General features: G+C 49.3%; 1 protein-coding gene across 1 annotated transcript in view; it reads right to left on the reverse strand.

Annotated features, from left to right (window-relative positions):
- The window catches only part of DENND1A (DENN domain containing 1A), a 465,733-nt gene that overhangs the window by 56,974 nt on the left and 386,993 nt on the right, over positions 1 to 21,766 (reverse strand). The window contains exons 14-16 of the mRNA XM_081104118.1: positions 3,320 to 3,424; positions 2,856 to 2,943; positions 954 to 994 (exon numbers count right to left, since the gene is read on the reverse strand). Coding sequence (XP_080960244.1) covers positions 954 to 994; positions 2,856 to 2,943; positions 3,320 to 3,424 — 234 coding nt within the window. The remainder of the gene's footprint in view (positions 1 to 953; positions 995 to 2,855; positions 2,944 to 3,319; positions 3,425 to 21,766) is intronic.

Below are 21,766 nucleotides of genomic sequence, written 5' to 3' on the forward strand. Positions count from 1 at the left end.
TATGTTGCAGGACAATATGAAATTTTCACCTACTCATTTATTCCATACTGCTTTCCAAAATTACTCAGTATTTAGTTTCAATGGTCCTTTGGAATAGTAAAACTCTCTTTATCAATCAATCAACAAGTCCTTATTGCTCATCTATGATTTGCCAAGTGCCATGTTTGGCCATACCACAAGAACAAAAGAAGTCTTTCATTGAGGAATTGCTTACTCTCGGCCAACTGCAGCCACTTCCAAAGGACCCGCCTTGGCAGCAGTGCACTTGGCCCACAAGCAGGGAGAACACTTATCACATTATGTTGAAGCTGCCTGTTTACGTGCCTGCCTCCTGAACAAGAGGGGAGCTCCCCCGGAGCAGGGCCTGTGTCTGCTCTCCACGGAATCCTTGTCCCCTGCGTGGTGCCTGGCACACAGGCCTGCAGTCCACACTCACTGATAAAGCCAGGTAAGAGAAAGGCAAGACTTTGAATTCGTCAGTGGCTTCTGAAGCCCTAGGCTCCTGGCTTCTAACGTAATGAGAGACTGTTCACAAGGACAGTGAGGGAGGAAAAGGTCTCTCGGTGAAGTGTTTTCCACCTGCCCAGAAGCCTTGGCTCTGAAACACACTGCAGAGCGGCAAGAGGCATGTATTTCTGGTTTCCGCATGACAATTTCCCAATTGTCCTGGTCCTGGAAGGAGACACCCAGAAATGCTCTAAGATGACGACATCTACTTGACACGCCTTGGCCAGCGTCCTAGGCTGAAGGCTTCTCTTGGCTCTCTTCACCCTCACCAGGATGACTATGGACAGTCTCATCCTGCCAGCTCCACCTGGCTTTACAAACAAAAGCGTCTTCAGCTGACAGAATGGATGCCCCAGGCTAACTGACAGCCTCCTGGGTGGCGGGGAAGAGCAGGGCTGCCAGGAGGCTAAGGAGGGCCCAGGTGGCTGGGAGAGGAGCACACTTACCCTGACTGTGGAGAGCCACTGGTGGTACAGTCTGTCACTGCCTGGGGAAAGAGGAGTCAGAGAGCTGTCATTTAAGGCAGTGATGTGCGCTCAGGAGTTTCCCCAATTGCGTTCACCAGGCAGGCCTGGGAAAGTTCAAAACATGGAGAACATGGGGGCTCCCGGGCCCCACCCCCTGAAGGAGGCAGCGGCTAGTTGCTGCCACAGGTTTTCTTTCTGAGAGATCTAATCCCGTTAGTGCCCCGAGTACAAACCAGGCTTCCCCACCACCTTCTGGAGAGAGGGCAGGCCCCAGAGCCCATGGCCTCATTTCAGCACCGCCCACGTTCTGCCACTCCGTCAGTGCTACCTTTCCACAGGACCTTCTGTTCCAGCCTCGAGGAACGACCGGGGGCTCCCTGACTGTGCACCCTCGGTAACACTGCTCCCCTTGCCTGGCCACTGTTCCCTCTCCGGCTCGGTGCCCTCAGCCACCAGCTCAGATGTTATTTCCACTACAAGCTTCCTTCATCTGGATGGGGACACTCCTTCCGAAGTCATTTTCTCTGAGGCCCAGTGAGCCACCCCAGGGCAGGGGGCACCGGCCATGCATCCCAGGGCAAGCACACTGCTGGACACGCACTTGGCGCTCCACGCACTGGCATCATGTAGGGAAAGGAAAAGGAGGTGTTGTTGGGGAACTTGCTCATTTTATCGGGTGGGATAAGGACGTCTCATCGGCAAACAGCTTTTCTAGATGCTCCGAATGGCTTGACTTACTTTACCAACATAGAAGGCCCATCTTCTCCAGAACAAACACTCAACTGTGAGAACTACTCAAACCTGCCTCCTATGAAGCTCTCTCGTTACACAGTCAGAATTCAGAGCCCCATTCTAATTGTACAAAAACCTGTTTCTACTGCTTTTCCTGCATGGATTTAGTTTGCATTTGTCTTTAGTTATGTGTCTCCTTCTCCTACCAGTCTAAAGCCCCCGAGGGCAGAGCTGGGTCTATCCCTCCTCTATGGGACTCTGGACAGACAGAGGCTTTGCACTAGTCCATGACGACCGTGGGACTCCCACTCTGGCTTCAATGATGATGCTCCCCAAACAGCCAGCCTGTAAAAAGGGTTCTGCAGGTGACATTTCACCTGACTGAGTTTAGGACAGCCAGCTGGATGATCAGCAGAGTCCAGACCAGACACATGCCCAGCAACAAGAGGAGGCCAGCAGCACGATTATTATTATTTTGCTTTTAGTTTCTACTCTGCTGCCAAAGACTGAGGCTTGGGACTTGGAAAACATGCCAGACGGGGTTTCAGGAGGCAGGGTCAGCCACTAACACCTCTCGGGGCCTGGCCACTGGGCGTTAGATGCCCCCTCTGAAACATGAGAGGATGAGCCCTCCAGTTCTAAAGATATGCAGAGACCAGGCACTGTGATGATTTTCACACTTTAAAGACACAGTGACTGAGCAGGTCCTGTGCCCGGGTCTGTCCTGGCTGACGGCACAAAGCTTTCCTCGCGGACTCTGATTTAGCTGTAACAGGAGTCCTGTGAGGCAGGCACTGTCACTCTCAGCGCAGAGATGGACACATTTCAGCTGAAAGAGGCGAAATGACCTGGCCAGGTTATTGCTGTAGTAAGGGGCAGAGTCCCGATTTGAATCTAGGTCTCCTAATACGGCGCCTTGTGTATTTTCCATGGCACCATGCTGGCCCTGGCACAGAGGATCACAGAAGGGCCAATATGCATCTCATCAGAAACGAAGAGCAATTCCTCAAACACTGCAAGGCCAGGGTTGAAATCAGTTCCTCCATAACCCCCAGGGACGGAAACAAGAAGTCACTGCCGCTCCTTGCCCAACACACCCTATTCCCACGCACAGCCCGCGGAACAGGAAGAAAATAAAACGCTTCTCACCGGCATACTCGCCCATGTTGATCTCCTCTTCAAAAACATCACTGAAACCTTCACCGGAATTCAGAAGGTCTAACCTACCATCAATAAACTAGGAAAGAAAGAGAGAACAGAACTCTGCACACGGGAACAAGGACAGCAGTGCGCAGCCAGCACCTGGTGCAGGACCAAGGAAGGGCCTTAGGGCTTGTGCGTTTCAAAGAAGCGAGTCTCCAAACTCTGGCTGCATGGCTGCGATAACCTGTAAAACTACATGGCATATCTGCAAGGGCCTGCCTGGTTTCTGAGCACCCTCCTCACCCCGTCCCCGTCCCCAGACCCTCTTTAGCTGTGGGAGTCCCTCCCATGCCTGCAGCCTCAGTGCTCAGTGAAGGCAGCTGCAGAGCCCCCCCCCCCCTCCCCCGCCCCCACCCCCCAACTGTCCTCTCAGGAATTCAGACGGAGGCCAAGCTAGGGAGGCCAGGCACCTGCTTGAAGAGCTGCAGCTGGGTGGCATTCTGCAGGAACTGCCTCATGGCTCCAGAGCGATGGTGGGACACGAAGGCCTCCTCACAGAAGGTGATTGGCTCCCCCTGGGAGATGGAGAAGGGGAGAGCATGGTTAGAGGAAGAGGGTGTGGGGTCAGCTCTAAACTCGGCTAGGCGTGCTTCTACATCTGCTAACTGGATTAATTAGATCCTCATCTTCTGGGGGAAGTGGCCGTTATCTGGATGGCATTCTCATCTCTGGACGAGAAGGCTGTGTCAGGGAGGAAGTCATTGCCCAAAGTCACAGAGCTGGTAGGAGGCAGAGTGAGAATCAAAGGCCGGGTTCCACACCCCCCCACCCCTCTCCCCCTTGCATATCCCAACAGCAAGTCAGCGGATGGACCCTCCAATGCGATGATTTCCAAATTTTTCACTTTTAGAAGCTGGACCTTCTTCAGACAGCACCTGAAGCAGAAGGAGCCAGCTGCTCTGGCGGCTGGCTGGGCTCTCCTGGCCTCGAGGTCTCCCCTCCCCACCCCATCCCCACTCCCGGCACCTTACAGTCCTTAAGGCATCAGTTGGGGAACACCCTTTGAGAACCATATACCCCGAGATCTTAACCAATAGCAAATGATCACTTAAGAATAATTATTTATATGAAAAGCAGGGATGATTAAAAAGAAAATGTACCATCCAGTCAATTTTGTGCATATGTTGTTTGATAAGGAAGTTTGCTTTTACCAAACTACATTTTATGAGGCAAGAAAATGACACCCTAAGCTTAACAAACATCCCATCTTGTAGTCAACACCCCAGTCCTTCTTTGAAGGATCCGGAGTGCTCACCCACACAGAGAAGGCTTTAGTTTTAATGGGGTATTCTTCATTCTGAAAGATCAGACTTTTATATCTTGAACTGACTTAAAGGTACCCCTCGCTTCACAGACTTGGTGGCAAACACAGAGATGTTTGAAGCTCCACTTTTATCCTGCTTTAATGAGTTACCTAAGTGTTAAATTTACTGTCTAGCTGTTATAAATTCCAAGAGTTCCTCCTGCTTCAATCCAGCCAATATTAGCCCAGCAACTGGGCAGACTTGTTGCACAAGGGCTGCAAGGATGGCCTCAAAAAGGTAGGCTGAGGGGAATCTTTATTTTTATACAGTTACACCCCTAATTTTACAAAGGATCTGGGGCAGCTTACACGAACACACAGAACAAAGAAAAAAAGGAAGCTGGAAAAGACAAATATATTAAATTTAAGTATTTGGGAAAAGAGTATAGGATTTCTAAAATTAAATTACAAAATCAGTTCTGAGCTTCCTGGCTGTGGAAGCAAAAAGGGAAACAATGCAAATTTTACATTGTCTATGAGGAAAAAAGCATACCAGCTCCTCAGGGGACCAGTTCCTCAGAGTTTTCGTGCCATTTACTACTGGTGCGGCTCTACACCTTCCTTGCGAGGAATCAGCTGGTGATAACCGGCTAGCCCAGCGGAAGGCCACTCTGTGGCCTGAGATTCTGCTCCGCACCCTTGGGACCAGAGCAGGGCAACGACTTCTCTCTTCAGGTGATCTCCATGAGCACTGTGGAGCTCACACGCCGAAGGGCTCCTAATAAACAGCGTCAGTTCTGACGTCTTTTTGAGCTCCAAAGCTATGTCACCATTCCCACCTGGATGGCCCTCCAGCACTTTAAACTCAAAATGGCCCAACCCCCTAATTGCACCCCAAATCTAGCTCCTTCCTTCTCTCTTTCTTTCTCTCTCTCTCTCTCTCTCTCTCTCTCTCTCTCTCTCTCCCCCTCCCTCCCTCCCTCCCTCCCTCCTTCCCTCCCTCCCTCTTTCTCTTTCTCTCTTTCTTTCTCTCCCCTTCCTTCCTCTCTCCCTTCCTTTCTTCCTTCCTTCCATTCATCCATCATTATCCATACCACCCACAGTAGACCTATCAGGCTTCCTGGTCCTTCCCATTTACCAGTGGAATCTCAGGTTTGTCCTTGCTCTCCATCCCACGACTGGCACTGAGGTGTGGAGGTTTAACTCCATGCCCCTTGCTTGTGTCATTCCTCCCAGTGCCTCCGCTTCTTCAGGCAGAAGTGATTTTAAAATGCAGATTGCATCATGTCACTGTCCTAGTCAAGAATTTTGCAGAGACGTTACATTTGATTGATTGATTAATGTCTGCTTCTTCCACTAGGCTATACGTGTGCAGGAAGGGTACCTGCTTTGCTCAACATTGTACATCTGGTGACACGTGTATCACATACATGGGTCCTGGGTGGGAGAGGAAAGTCTTAGCTCCTTAGATGGGCACACAAACCTTTCCTGAGCGGACGGACACTCACTTACTTTTCCAGAGTCCTTCTGTGTCCCTTTCAGTGGCCCCCAAATACCTTATGCTCCAAATGCACCTCCTAATTACAGGTCGTGTCCTTTCCCACTTGTTTCCTTGCTTTTACCAGTTCTATTCCTTCCACGTGGACTAACCTTCTCGTAAGCACAGGTCTTTTGCCACAGCCACTCACCCCTGCTTGGTGCTCCCACAGTGCCTTGTGCACCCCTGGGGGCTGGGTAATCTGCACCAGCATCCCCTGTGACCAGGAGCTGGAGAGGGCATAGGCCCTGCTGGATTCATCTCTGTACTCCCTGGGGACAGTGCAGGGTCCAGCCCCTGATGGAAGCTCAGGGATGGGGTTAAAGAACCACAGAATGAGCTTGACTCTGGTTCCCATCACAGGAGCCCTGTGGTCTCAGTGGGGCAGAGCCACCGCTCATCTGACAGGTAAAGAGGACTCAAAGCACAATGCCACGTGGATGACACTTGTGTCCAGGGAGTTGAGAGCTGCTCGAGGAAATGCTTGTTGAGTTGTTAGCATTCACTCTGGAGTTTGGGCTCAGCATTGCCAGGAAGGAGAAATCTACGGAGGGACCAATAAATGCAAGAGTTTGCTGCCGGATCTGTAGGTGAGAGTAGCCTGAGGCAGGAGTTAGCTGCAGGAGAGCAAGAATCTCATACTTGGGGGACACAAACATTTTGGGCCTGTTGTCTTCTTACTGGAGGTGACACTCCCCTGGATCAGATGTGTGCGTCACAAAAACAGACCAAAGGACACGGCACAGTGGGAACAATTCAGGGGAAATGTGACACTGGGGGCTTCTGCAAAGAGCTTGAGGATCAGCGTCAGCATAGTGCTGCTGGGTGTGTGGGGGACACGACAGGTCCAAGGAGTCAGAAGGGGAAAAGGCTAGTCCTCCCAGGGCAGCAGGGCAGGAAATGTGCCCATGGGCAGGTGAACAGGAGTTAGGTGGGCACGTTCCACCCACTGAGGGCACTGTCCTAACCCTGCTGAGAGGCAGTGACACTGTCCCCAGGGTCCTATATAAAGGTCTGCCTGGCAACAGGCAGAGGGCTCATTCCCCTGGAGTTCCCTTCTTTTTTTTCCTTTACATATTTTTATCGATTTTAGAGAGGAAGGGAGAGTGAGAGATAGAAACATCAATGATGAGAAGCATTGGCTGCTTCCCGCACACCCCCTACTGGGGATTGAGCTCACAACCTGGGCATGTGCCCTTGACTGGAATCGAACCTGGGCCCTTCAGTCCACAGGCCGATGCTCTATCCACTGAGCCAAACCAGCTAGGGCTGGAGTTCCCGTCTAAGAAAATGACAATTATTAACATTTCACCTAATCTTTACAGAATAACTGAGGCAAGGTAACCTGCCCAAGATCACATAACCTGTACATGGCAGAATTGGGGCTTTGTACCCAAGTGGCCTCTGAAGCCCAGGTGCCGCCATCACCCATATGCCCACTTCTCTGACCTTAGTTCTAACTGTTTGCACTTGGGCATCTGCTGGAGAGCAGGAGTGGTCTTCTCAAAGGCGGAGCCCCTCAGGTTCTCCTGCTGACCCTTCAAAGCACCAGCCACTCAGAGAGACACGCAGCTCCTGGGAGCAGGCGAGCAGGTGTGAAGGATCTTACTGCCACGGGCCCTCCAGGATGCCAAGTCCCTTCCACCAGCTTGTCCAGCTGCTTCCTGCAGCTGAACTCCCAGCCCTCCCCCCCCCCCCCCCCCACGCCTGCCCCAGCCCATTCTCTGCAGTGGGAGAAAAGCAAGGTGTCTTGCTAATTCCCTCCTTTGTAAGAAGTGCGGATTGAGTTCTCCTGTTAGGCTGATTAATTAAACCTTTTGTCTTCTTAGGTGACACTCTAGGAGCTGGGGCTCCTGGCTGATAGTGACATTAATCCAGGGAAGCCAGGCGAGAGCAATCAAACTTAGATCACATTAGAGTTTTCCATCTATGACCCTCAGGACAGTTAAACACAGCTGCTTAACCCTATCAGGGACTTTGTCACAAAACGATAAGTTTACTCTTGGATCATCTTCTTGACATATGGAGTCAATAGAATATCCCATTATTAATGAGTCAATCTTTGTTAACAGGTGAAGTTGGCAATTCCAAAGATTTTTTTGATGTTTCCAGAAATAAATGGATTTTACCCACAGCATTGTAGCTACTGGCATAAAAATAAAATCTCCCATCAGACTCTTCAGCAACTTTTCTTGTTCTGCTGATCCATATAAAGTATTAAATTCATATTTCCTCTCATAAATTTAATTTTTATCAAGATTTTATGTGACTTACTAGTAGTCTGAGCCTAAGAAAAAAAAAGGTGTTCTCTCTTTATGGACCTTGTTTAACATAAAATTTTAAAAAAGTCAATTCATCCATCCAAACATTTAAGAAACACCTACTATGTGTCAGGCTCTATGTTAGGAGAATATAAAGATGAACACAATATAGCTCCTCTGAGTAATATTAATACTCCAGTGAGGGGTGGGAGCGGATGAGGGTATAGATGACAGAACGGCAGAACGTTATGTTGACGGCAGCATTATTCACAATAGCCAAAAGATGAAAGCGACCCAAGTGTCACAGATGGATAAACAAAATATACATACAATGAAATATTGTTCAGACTTAAAAAGGCAGGAATTTCTGGCACATGCTACAATACAGATGAACCTTAAAGACATCATGCTAAGTGCAATAAGCCAGTTGCAAAAGGACAAACACTGTCCTATTCCACAATAGAGCAGTCAATGTCACAGACACAGAAAGTACAAGGCAGGTTGCCAGGGGCTGGAGGGAGGAGAACGGGGAGTTGTTGTTTAATGGGGACAGAGCTTCAGGTTTGCAAGATGATAAAAGTTTGGGAGATCGATGGTGGTGATTATTTCACAACAATGTGAATGTACTTAATTGCCACTGAACTGTACACTTAAAAATGGTCAAAGCATAAATTTTATGTTATGTACATTTGACCATAATTAAATTTTTTTCTTTAAATCTAAAAAAAGGGAAAGAATGACAGAATGTTTATAATTGTGGAAGGTGAGCAATGGGTACATGGAAGTTCATTTATTTGGTAAAAATTTGAATTTTTTCATAATAAAATGTCAAAAAGCAAAGCTGCTGTTATCAAGGAACTCTGCCTGGTTTGGGAATAAACAACTACAGCACAGCATGACAACTGGCACAGCAGAGGGCTGGTTCTGTTATTTCTGTAAAGGCACCTTTCAAAACATTAGTTTAAAAGTTTGATCCATTTAAGGTAACACAACAAGGTGGAGAGAGAAGATGTCTTGGTGTCAGAAAGACCAGGACTTGAACCTGGCCTCTGACTACACGTGACCACACCAGCTATGTGACCTCAGGTGACCTGTCTTTCCTCATCTGTGACGATTATTCAATGCTGGCCCATCTCATAGGATTGCTTGGGTGATTAAAACAGATGACAACAAGTAGATACTCCACATATATTTTCCACAAATAGCCATCTTCTTGAGTGCAGAGATTGGGTTTTACCAGGACTAGAACATAATTTGGGGAACCCAATGCAAATGAAAATGCAGGAAAAAAGGATTGTTAAGTATAAAACTGTTGTACTAAAATATAAAGCTTTTTTCTTTCGTTTGTGGTTTCTTTCTAGACTTATCGTGGTGTTTTTAAAATTTACTATTTAATGTCATACTATGTAAAGGAAAATAAAAATTTAAATTATTAGCAAGAATTTTACCGTTCAACTTTATATTGTGCAGTGCCAGTTTTAAATGCTAACATATGTGGAGTCATATTTTGTAATGAGTATATGCATTTGTATTTTCTTCTTACCAGACAGTGGAAATGCCGCACAAAAACGAACTCAACTGTTATTTCTTGACTTGCACACAATCTCCTACCGTTCTCTACCTCTGCCTCACCGAGGAGAAACGACAAGCAACTGTGGTTGCTCCATCTTCTCCTCTCCTTCTATGACATCATTTTCACAGTAAGTGGCTGGCTAGTCCAAGGAAGTAACATGAGTAAGAACTCTGGTGGGTTTCTGTGGTCATTCGTGTTCCTTAGAACACCACTGCCTTCTCTCACTGTGGAAGCCAAGCTGGCCCCCAGGGGCTGTCAGTGCCCCATTACTCAGTCTTAGACCTGCACATGTTGGTCTTGTAAGTGCACCAAGTCTTGCTGAACTCCCACTTACTGGGGGGCCACTGGAACTCCATGCCATGGGGCATCGAGAAGCTACATTGGGGTGGCAAAGCTCTGCGGAGGAAGGGCATGTGGGTGTCTCCTCTGCGCATGCTTGAGCTCCGCTGTCCCATCAGACCTCACTCCCCAAACAGGTTCAAAGGTAAACTTAAAGAATCTCAAGATGAGACAGCAGCGCACTGAACCTGGCCCAGGGCCCTGGGGCTGCCAGTTCACACACCGGTAGGGCGCGTCCAGGGCTCACACTTCTTTCCTCTCCTGTCCCTTCGCAGGCTGACCACTCAGCCGGGGCTCTGGTGCTCGGCTCAGTCTGCCACCTGACTCAGCAGCAGAGCAGCCTCAGGCAAGCTTGTGGGCTGACGGAAGTGGGGTTTCTAAACTCTTGAGCAAGACCCTCAAGGCCCTTGTGACCCTCTCCAGCTGACTTTTCTTGCTTATTCACCTTGTCCCAGTCACCTTGTCCACACACCTGTTTTGTTTGAGTAATTCTGGAGTGTCAACCGCCTCCTAACCTCTGCATGCACTCTCACGGCTCTGGCTCCTCTCTTCATGTTACCTCTTTGTGAAAACCTTACCTGATGCCTTCAATGTCCCTACACCAACACCTCCTTTGTCAGCCAATGCCAGCTCCTGGAGGGCAGGCTCTGATCCACTCTCAGTGGCTGGCGAACAGTGTGTGTCATCTGAGCCACTTCAGGAGAAGACAGGACACTGCCCCTGCGTGCCAGTGACTGCACCTCTCACACCCTGTAATGTGGGGAAGGCTACCTGCTTCAGCGGATTGCCGGGGGTAAACAGGAAGGAACTAGATCAGCAGCTCCCAACCTGTGGGTCGTGACCCCTTTGGCGATTGAACGACCCTTTCACAGGGGTCACCTAAAACCATCCTGCATATCAGATATTTACATTGTGATTCATAACAGTAGCAACATTACAGTTATGAAGTAGCAACGAAAATAATTTTATGGTTGGGTCACAACATGAGGAACTGTATTTAAAGGGCCAGAAGGTTGAGAACCACTGAACTAGATGATGGTTAGCAGCGCTCGACCCTGGCCATGCAATGGAATCACCAGGGCCACTTTTAAAGTCCCCAGTGCCAGTAATGTCTAAAACTCCCCAGGTGACTCCATTGTAGTCAAGTCTGAGGATCACTGGTGTAGGTAGAAATGATTGGTGCCTACATCATTCAATATTCATTTTTTAAAATTTAAGAAAAAAGAACTAGAATAAAGCAGCCAGGGAATCTGGCCCCATTAATTACCAGCAATCCCAACCTGGTTGCATTTTGTTTAAATGCCTCCAAATTCCCAAGAAAATATTCAAGTCATTGGCTGAAGTGCAGCACAGCCAAGAACCTTGCTTGTAAGTGTGAAAGGTGCTTTTGTCGTCTCTCGCAGGAGCCAATACTGCCCCACTGGCCACGTGGAAATTTCCCTCTGAGCATCCTACTGGGGCCTCAGTACCACATCCAGAACTGAGTCTGAAGGCCAGCTCCTCACAGGGTCAGGAACCAGGGTGAATTCCAGCCGACACCGAGAAGGCTGAGTGTGGTGAACGCCAGATCCTCACTGGAAGGCAGGGCAGGGGGGAGGGTTGGGACAGCAGGATTAGATTATAGTAACTCCGGGTCAGCCCGACGCAGGCAGGAGTTTAGGGAGAAGGGACCCAATGCCAACTGAGCACTTGCTCTGGACCAACCTGCCCCCCCAGCTCACTGAATTCTCACCAGAACTCGATGTTCACATGTCTCCCATTTTATAGATGAGGAAAGGAGTCCCACACAGACCAAGTGCTTGGCCCAAGGTCCCAGAGCTAGTGGGTCTGAATGACTCCCAAGTCCAAGCATGCCCCACCCCCCTCCCCGACTCAGAGGCATTATCCTAAACACTCGGGGCCACCAGGGTGGACTTGGGAGTGGGAAGGTGTTCGCTGCACGACCATAGTCAGATGGCTCTGGCTGGGCTGGGCCAAGCCACGTTTTGGGCTGACAGAACCAAGACAGCCTTCTGAACCATTTGTGCGCGAGCCCAGGAAGGCCAGGGACCGACTCCCAGCCTAGGCCCCTGTCACTGTAACAAGCCCTAAACAAAGAATCAATGTGTTATTGTGAAGCTGGCGCACAGTGCGGATGATTTAAGTCGGGGAAATGTGGGTGCCTGACAAAAGCTACTCCGATGATTTGCAGGGGCAGGGATGGCCCAGCCGACAGTATTTGCCCATTCTGGCCAGCTGCTCCGGTATTGACAGAAGCCCCCACCCACACTTGCTAGATTACAGTAAAGACATTCAAATCACAGGCGCGTCAGCCCACGCTTGGCTCCTCTGTGCCAGCAGCCCCGTCCTTCTGCATTAACCGAGACACACAGGGAGAAGTCAGGAAATTCTGATTAGCGCAGGAATGGCAGATGAGCGGGAAGGCTGGTGGAAGCCGAGGAGACACAATGAAGTGGGTCTTCACGCATACCAGCTTAAGATTTTCTTTCCATTAGAAATGCAGGTGGGAGTCGGCTCGGCAGGGAACGCAGGTGCAGTGATTAAAAACAGCTACCACTTACTGACACTGACTCCATGCGGGCGGTGTTACACGCATTATCTCACTTGGTCTTCATGGCAACACCGAGGTTGGCGTTGTCGGGCTCTCCATTTTACAGACGAGGAAACTGAGGCTCAGAAAGGTGAAGCCACCTGCCTAAGGTTGCAGAGCTGGTCGATGACAGAGCCAGAGTTTGCAGCAGCGTCTGCTTGACCCTGGGCCTCATGCAACGCAATATTCTTTCTCTTTAAGAGAAGTGATCACAAGATAGTCTGTGACTTATCAGCTGCCACCGGGGCTGCTGTAGCAATTCAAAGTGATGGACCAGAGGCTGTGATGCAGAGAGCGGGCTTTGGAGAAACAAGTGTGAGGTCTGGCTCCACAGCGTGCTTGCAGAAGCCATGTCACCTCTTGGGACCTCGTTTTCTTTCTGATATGACGGAAATAATAATATTCCGTACCCCACGCTGTAAGCATTCAGTGCCATCCAGGGCGGCGGCTGGTCATAGGCTGGCTGACAAGGTGAGCTGGTGGCCACCCGGGCTGCAGCACGGCCACAGCTCTCTTCCCAGTAGGGAAACCATGCAAACTCGCCGCTGTCTCAATACCGAACACCTCCTGGCTCAGCCACCGAGGCTGCACCTGTTTGCACCACATGCCCAGGACATACGTTGTGTCAGTGGAGTCAAGACCAGAATCAGAGAAAGGAGAAAAGGACGCAGGAAGCTGTCCTCTCTGGGTGGGGCGCAGCAGGCACAGGATGTCTGGGGCTGAGGGCTGGACTTGCGCAATGACCCCAAGGAGAGGCTCTTTAGCTTCATCTTGCAGAGGGAGGGGACGTGAATTGTCCAAGGCCATGGAGCTGGGAAGAGCCAGAGCTGTACTTGAAGTCAGTTCTGTCTGACCCCACAGCCCAGGCAGGCTCTTCTCACCACACCCACAGCAGTCTGAGCATGCTCAGTTGCCCAAACACATTTTTCTCTGGGTTTTCAGGGAATTCAAGACACAGCAGATAGTTTTCTACACAAAAATGACCCTTTGACCATAATGCAGCTGCAGCCCAGGGAGTCCAGTCTCTAGATCAGGGGTTCTCAAACTTTTTAAACAGGGGGCCAGTTCACTGTCCCTCAGACTGTTGGAGGGCCGGACTATGGTTTAAAAAGAAACTATGAACAAATTCCTATGCACACTGCACATATCTTATTTTGAAGTAAAAAAACAAAACGGGAACAAATACAATATTTGTATTTGCATGTGGCCCGCGGGCCGTAGTTTGAGGACCCCTGCTCTAGATCATGCAGTGCCTGGGGACTCCAAAGAGGCTCAGTGAAGCCCAGATCTCCATGAATGGGGAAGCAAGAGAGCCTCTGTGAGCCTCAGTTTCCTCATCTGTTAGTTGGGGATATTACCTACTTCATATTGAGAGGTTTGAAGTGATTCACCATTTGTCAAGGGGCCGATACTGAATAGCACACACCAGGTGCTCAATGGAGGTTACTGTCCTAACAGCTCTTTCAGATGCCCCTTGACAGCTGGGTGTTGCATCTTGTCGGAACCTTCTGCACCTATCACTCAACAAACACCTGTGACTGGGGCGCTGGGAGAGCACAGCCAGGGTGACTGTCGGGGTGGGGTGTCACCTAAGAAAGTCACATGGGGACAAGGTGATATAAAACCGAGCCCCAGGGAAGTGCAGGCACTCGCTAGATTGGAGAGCAGAGGTGGGCATGAGCGCAGGAGCAGGGCTGGGACGACACAGAGTTGGTGGCGCTGGGGTTTAAGGGGCACATCCTGGATGGGGTAAGTGTGAGAGATGCTGATTCTCTCCTTTCTTATTTGGGGGCATCTTCCCTGAGAGCCAGAGATCTGAGAGGTGGTGGACGCTGGACCCATAGAATACAGAACTGCTGAGAAAGATGGAAAAAATAATTACTCAGCACGTGCTGGCAGCCTGCCCTGAGTCACCCACCCAGCCCTGAACGGAGCCTCCCGAGTCCGAGGAGCGAACTTCACTCACGGGGAAACTTACCGAAGGGGCTGCATTTACTCAGAGTCTCATCCTCGAATCCTCCCCCACAGGCCAGGCTACTCCAGCAGCCACCATGGCCCCCTTCCCTTGGCCCCCAAACCTGCAGATCCAAGTGGAGTGCATGCTTGGAGAGAAGCCCTCCAAGGCGTGACCCTGTGCATCTCCCCAACCTCAGCTCCTCGCTTCCCCAGCACCCAGCTCCCATAACTGGGAGCCAGTTACAGTTCTCCCGATGGGTCTGTAAGTCTCCTGCCTTTGCATGTGCTGTGACCTCTGCCAGGAAGTCTTCCTACCGCTGCTTTCTCAGGATGTGAAGCCCTGCTCGTCTGTAAAGGCTGCACTAGAGCAGTGGTCGGCAAACTCATTAGTCAACAGAGCCAAATATCAACAGTACAACGATTGAAATTTCTTTTGAGAGCCAAATTTTTTAAACTTAAACTATATAGGTAGGTACATTGTTATTAACTTAATTAGGGTACTCCTAAGGCTTAGGAAGAGCCACACTCAAGGGGCCAAAGAGCCGCATGTGGCTTGCGAGCCGCAGTTTGCCGACCACTGCACTAGGGGACAGGCCCTGGGACGCTCCCCTGGCCTTCTTCCTGCCTTGGGCTGGGTTAGGCCCCTGCTCTGGGTTCCACAGCCTCTGTGCTCATCCACGACAGCACTGACTGCCACCGATTGCACTGCCTGGCGGCCGTGGGCCCTCACTGGATGGCAGCCTCCTTGAGGGTCTGGGCAGTGGCTTGTTTGTCTCTGCACCTGCAGTTCCTAGCACAGTGCCTGGGTCAGCGCAGGCACTCTGATGCTGCTGATGAATTATTCACTGCAGATAAGGCAACAGGAACACTTCTGAGAAAGAGGCCAACAGGGTGGAGAGCAAGACAGACTGACTGAGGGTGTGAGGCTGAGGATTCCTAGGAGGGAGGGAAAAGGGAGACCGTAGTGTGTGTGTGTGTGCGTGTGTGTGTGTGTGTGTGTGTGTGTGTGTGTGTGTGTCTGCAGAGAGGGAGGCGGAGGCAGGAGCGCCGTCTAATTAGACCACATGTGCAGAGCAGCATCTGGCTCAAAGCGCAGCAGTTTACACGGCTCCTGGAGTTGTCGTGGAGACAACCACATGACCAGCCCGGAGCTGAGGCTCAGGGGCAGCAATCCAGATGCACTCCTAACATATTCTGACAGAGAGCAGATGGGCAGCTATTTGCAGGGCCAAAAAATGCCAACTCCGCTCCCCTCCAGACCCGCGTGCCCTCACTGATCATTTTCATCTTGTAAAGTCATTCTATCTGCCCTGCAACCACCAGTTCCTCCCGTGTAGGAATCAGTGTGAAAGCTGCTATTTTTGTAGTTCCCCAACCATCACAACTTCCGGCCTGCTCCTGCGGGTGAGGGAATGTCACCAGCTTTAATGAAGGGGTCCTCGTGCTGGGCTCCACGGCTGCAAGGCTCCACTCCCCCACCCCCATCTCTTCCTCCATGAAAAGTGTCTAAATTTCTCACTCGTCAGGCCACACTGCACAGACCCAGGCTCTGGAATGATCTGTGTGAGTGTGGAAAGGGCACTGGCTTTGGTGGCTGAGCTCCCGGTCTGCCGGGCACTCGCCTTGAGCATGCACTTGGCCTCTTTAAGCTCAGTTTACTTCTCTGTAAAATGGGCTTTGTAACACCTACTTTCATAGGATTATTATAAGCATTAAATTAAATAATTATGGAAGAGCCCTGGAAATTATAAAACTATATATATATGTATATATATATGCACACACACACACACATATATATATACACACACACACACACTTTTAACTGGGAAACAGTTCTTTATAAACCTTAAACATTTTAAGCAGAAAGCTCCTATCAGCTGAGTAGCAGGAAGATGACAAAATCTTAGGTTCTGTCTGAGACTACTTTATAGCGCACGTATGGCCAGTGTCTCTCACTAATGTCTTTGGGAAAACATCTAGTGTCGGAGAGTTGAGTTGGGTTTGAATTCTGGCTCTGACACCTGCTAGCAGTATGATTTTGAGTAAGTAACGTTACAGCCTCAGTGTCTTCATTTATAAACTGGGAGTAATCACCCTTACCTCCTATGAGCTAACTCTGATGGTAAGAATTAAACGAGACAATATGTGTAAATTGCCTAGCGCATGGTGAGCACTCAATAAATGTTCATTCCATTTCCCTTCTCCCTGGTCATTTAACTGAATCATTAAGACTGAGGCTAAGAGTAAAAAGCGTGGGTTCCGGTAGTGTGGGTTGGAGTCCCCCTTACTGGCTGTGTAGCCTTGGGGAAGGACTCATCTGTTCTGAGCCTCAGTTTCCTCGTCTGGAAAAGGAGGAGAAGAGGACCGACTTGCCATGTTGTTGTGTGGCTTAAAGGAAACAATGAGCATAAAGCAGTCAGCATCCAATAAACGGTTGTCATTATGATTCTCCTCATCCTCACTGAGGAATCCTCAACTCTGGGGAAAAATGACACCTTTTATGTGGGTCTAGCCTGGGCCACAGATGCCACATTATCTCAAGAGAAATGAGTCGTTTTTGATGTCTGGGAAGTGAAGTGAGGACCCACCAGAGGTGTGCGCTCCTCCAGGCACACAGGACAGCCCTGGCCCGCTGCCTGAGTGGCAGGTAGGGCGGGCTGGTCCAGGTGCAGGGAGGCTTATTTATCAAGCACGGCAGGGTTCCCACTGCCGCTAGCTTGCCTGTCATCGCAGGTGTGGGGAAGGCCCTGCTAAAAATATTGCTAACGTGGGTTTGATGTCGCCCAGCAGAGACTAATGATTGTTTTAAGTAAATATTAATTATAGGAGTTACCCAGATAGACTGCTGGAGTGGCACGAATATTACTGCTTCTACCTACGTAGGTAAAGCGACCATTTGGAAAGACAGAAAGACAATTTCTTATATGCTTCCACTAGAAAATTATTTTAATGGCTGGTGGGCTCTAAATATTTGGGGATTCATGGTTAAAATATTTTGGAAGTGTCTTTATATGTGAGACTTAGGGGTTTCCTTATTTGAGAGATGATCTTTTCCATAACAAGTAGCTGATTCAGTTCTACAGAACCCGTTACTGCGAAAATTGTCACAATGGTGTGCAGAGCTCAGATTTGGTTCAAGGCCCAGTGTACTGGCTGCTGATCTTGGGCAACAGCCCACGCAAGAGCCCGGATATGGGGGCCACCAGCCTTGGGAGGTGTTCTGGTGCGAGCGCTTACTGCTGTGTCCCCCTGGGCATGCTCTCTCCCTCTCTGCGGCTCCGTTTCCTTACCTGTAAGGAAAGCTAGTTACTGGTCACTTTGATAAATGGTTCCTACATCTCCTATCACAAGGAGATTCACTCTGGGAGGCCCTCTTTAGGAAAGGTTCCTGAGCCACGGCTCAGACCTTCACAGAGCTGTTCAGATGGTTCTAAAGCATTCGGGTGGGAGGGTGTTGGTGTTGGTATAACAGTAACAACCAGAAGACACTTACATGTGTTGACAAGTGCCAGGTACCTTTCTATGTGTTTTACATGTACCCACTTATTTAATTCTCATAACAACCACCTAAGGTAGGTATTACTGCGTTCTCCATTTTACATTTGGGAAATTGAGGCACAGAGATGAGAGCTGGCTTCTCTAGGTCCACTCAGCAGAATCTGACCCAGGTGGTCTTGGTCAGTTTGTGCCGGACCTAGACTCTAAGTGCCAAGCGGGCAATGGCTCTGAGCCTCTTCTTTATCACGGTGTCCCAGGGCCCAGGCAGAACCTTCTGGGGTAGATGATAGATGTGTTCATGAAACTGTGAGGTAGTTTTACAAAGGCTATTATCTCACAATCTCACAACACCCCAAGGAAGCTGGGATCATACCCTTCGTTTGCAGATGAAGTAACTGAGGGCAGGACAGTGCATTAGCAGCTAAAGGCCCCTTGAACAGTGAGTGGTGGGATGGCGATTTGAGGCCAAGCCTGGCTCGCTCCTGCTGTAGTCTAGTGAGCAAACTCCTGCTCCACAAGATGGATGGAAAGATTAAAAGGATACGAGGCCCCTTATAAACAAAACTGCTTTCCAGATCCTTCCAACAAACTGCCCCTGTTTCTTCCAAAGTGGTTAGCACTCAATGAACATTTGCTGACTGAAGGTGAACGCACCGAAGGGGACTATGACCTCACGCACGGATCTTGGAAAAGAGGTCTCGGGGGAGGGGGCTGTCTTGTGCCCTGGGCTCTTTTACTGGGATATGTGGACAACAACTGTCCCCCATGAGGCCAAGGTGTTCACTAGTCAGGGCCCCAGAATCTGACTTTCTAGAACCTGGATTCAGGACCTCTCAGTTCCTGATCTCTGTGCCAGGCCCCTGTGGTGGTAGACAATACTGAGAGAGGAGGTGGGACTGCATCTGGCCCAGCAGGGCTTGGGAGGAACTAAGTCCAGGTAACCAAACCCGACCTGACCTTGCTCTGCAGAAATCCATTGTGAAAACCCCAATCTCTCCGGCTACAGTCACACTATTAAGTCTTCCAAAAGCTTTTGGAAGACAGTCTGGTTCCCAAGAAATAGCAGGCCCCTCCCAACACCATGGCTGACAATTGTCTTATGTTTTGGAATATTGAATTAACATGGCTGTCCTTCTTTCCTTCCTAATAATAACAATAATAATAATAACAACCATTTACTGAGAGCCTGCTATTCACAAACAGTATTTAAAAAATAGGATGTAGTGATAGATGGAGAGATATATAATAAAGCAGTATAGTAAAATGTTAATGGCAAATTGAGATGGTAGGTATGTGGGTGTTTACTGTAAATTGCTGTCAACTTTTCTGTATATTTGAAAAATTTTGTAACAAAATGTTAGAGAAAAAAATCCACAAGGGCACATGCTATACTGTACTTCAGAGGGGCAAGGGAGGTGATGGGAGGTGCTACAGTACAATCAACTCATTTTGGGGGATGCGAAACATGACACTGTCTATTCAATTTACTGCTGATCTACTGACAGGGAGGTATTAAAAGTGAGTTACAAATGAAAACCCCCCAAACTATTTATTTATATCTACTAGGAGCCAGGCACTGTTTAAGCCCTGGAATAGTAATAACCAAACCAATCTGGGCTACCTCTCTACCCGCTCAGAGAGGTGGGGACACCACACACACGAACAAACAAATACATATGACACGTGTGTGAAGGCATGTGCCCGCATAACAAGTAGGCGGTGTGGGGTTCACATCTAGGCACATCTACGCCTGCAGTCTGGGTTCTTTCCTCTGTCACCTGCCTCCTTCAAAAGGGCACTAACATCATCAAACCTCTTTTGCTCTGATGAGAGGAGCTACATGGAAAACTGACACCCAGATCATTTCCAGTTTCATTCCAGTCATTCTCTTAAAAACCCTGCCCCTCATCAGGCTGAGTCCCAGAACACCAGCAGACACCTGTTTTAATTCTCTTCATTTGGGAAACCTTTTGGCTTCTAAGGTGTCTTCCCGATCTTGACCTCTTTTGATCCTCACAAGACCCTGAGAGATAGTTCTGGAATTCCTGTAGTTAGCAGCCCCCTGGACCAGTGAGGGGCTGTCTATCCAGCCCTGCACTTCCCTCTGCCCAGGGCCGGTGGGGCTGCTTAGTTTGGCAGAAGGAAAAGAGAAGCTGCCAAAGAGAGCACTTGGACGACAGGGTTTTGACTGGACAGTTCCAGGCCTCTCACTGTCCACTTGGCCTGACTGCCCAACCAGGACCCACAGGCCTCCTGCAATAACCCCTCGACCAGGACATCGGGAGCCTCTCGCCTTTTGCTTCCTTTAGAAGACAATCACAGAGTAATTTGTGGTTCTGGCCAGGGGGACTGTCAAAAGCCATTCCAAGAAGCCCTGGAAGGAGCCTTTATTTAGTAGTGATGAATGGAGAAGGCAAATGTCAGTAGAATTCATTTTATTGGCAATATATTCCCCCCCGCCTCCAAAAAGAGCTGCTAATAATGAACAAAGTTATTTTAAAGAAATATAACAGATTTTTCTGCTGCAGGGCTACCTCCTTTGCCTTCTAAATATTATTATCCCCTGAGCCCTCCCTATGACCCTGTGAGGCTGTCCTGGTTGGTTCCCAGGCCTCCTTGTCTCCTCCCCAGGCCTGGCTCTCTCTCCACCCAATCCTGTTGTCACACCACCTCGGAGGGATCTTCCTCAAGGGCCACTCAGACCATCTGATCACATCACACCCTTGTGAGGGCTCCAAGGCTCTTCTTAGTTGGCATGCAAGCCCCCCACAGGCCCCACAGGCCATAGCTCCCGAGACTTGCCCTGCAAACCCAAAGTCTGTGGCTTCTCTTACACTACATTGTTTCAGACCGCCCCTCGCCCCCTTCTCCCTTTGCCTGGAATGCCCTTCCCTCCTTTTGTAGCAGGTTGACTGCTACTCATTTTACAAAGCCAAGCTCAGGTCTCACGGCCTCCCTGCCCCCTTGACTGCCCTCTCTGTCTTCCTTTGGGCTCCCCTGAGCCTACCTCCATCTTATTATATAGTTTCCTGCTTCCCACCAACCTCCCCCTTGAGATATGAGCTCTTTATGGGTAGGAAGGGAACTGCCTTATGGCCCACAGTATACTTCCTGAGCACACAGCCTGGCACACTAGTAGCACTGAATACCTGTGTATTGAATGAACGAACAAATGAATGAATGAAACGTCTCCAATCCTGTATGGAAGCGAGTCCCATGAAATGAAGCTGCTTTTTGAAAAGTAAAAGAACACAAAGATAGTTCAAAACAGACCCACACTATCTCAGAATTCTTCCTGAAGCAGAAGGCGTCACAGCAAGGCTGCAATTATAGACGCACGCACACACGTACACGCACACATTGTTTAAAAAAATTCATAGAATGTACTTAACACTGATTTTTTTTTTCTTATTGGAAACCTGTTTACAATCTTGTCCACTGTCAGTCTTAAATGTCACTTTTCAGAAAGATGGCTGCTGCCAGGAGAAATTTATTTTCAAATTGAATCACAGCATGTTCATGCAGAGAAGCGCCTCTTTTGAATCTCCAAATTGGAGGGAATTCAGGGAGAGAAGGCGAGGTGATTAGAATCTTCAGAGGCTGATTCAGAAGGAGAAATTATGAGGCTAAAATATGCATGTGTGAACTAAAGAGCAGCTATTAGTTGGTGGAGACGGCAGGATATCAACTCCCCTGAAACCTACCGGAACAGTGAGGGTGCACAGAAAGAAGTGGGAACAGGGGAGAGGGGGTGGGAGAATGAAATGGTGGGGAAAAGCCCGAACAACAGGAAGGAAGACACATTACTGACTGCCTACCCATGCCAGGTACTGTGTGAGATGGCATCGCTCGTTCTT

This window comes from Myotis nattereri, assembly GCF_964212035.1.
Source record: "Myotis nattereri genome assembly, chromosome: 12".
In the NCBI taxonomy this organism is placed as follows: Eukaryota; Metazoa; Chordata; class Mammalia; order Chiroptera; family Vespertilionidae; genus Myotis; species Myotis nattereri.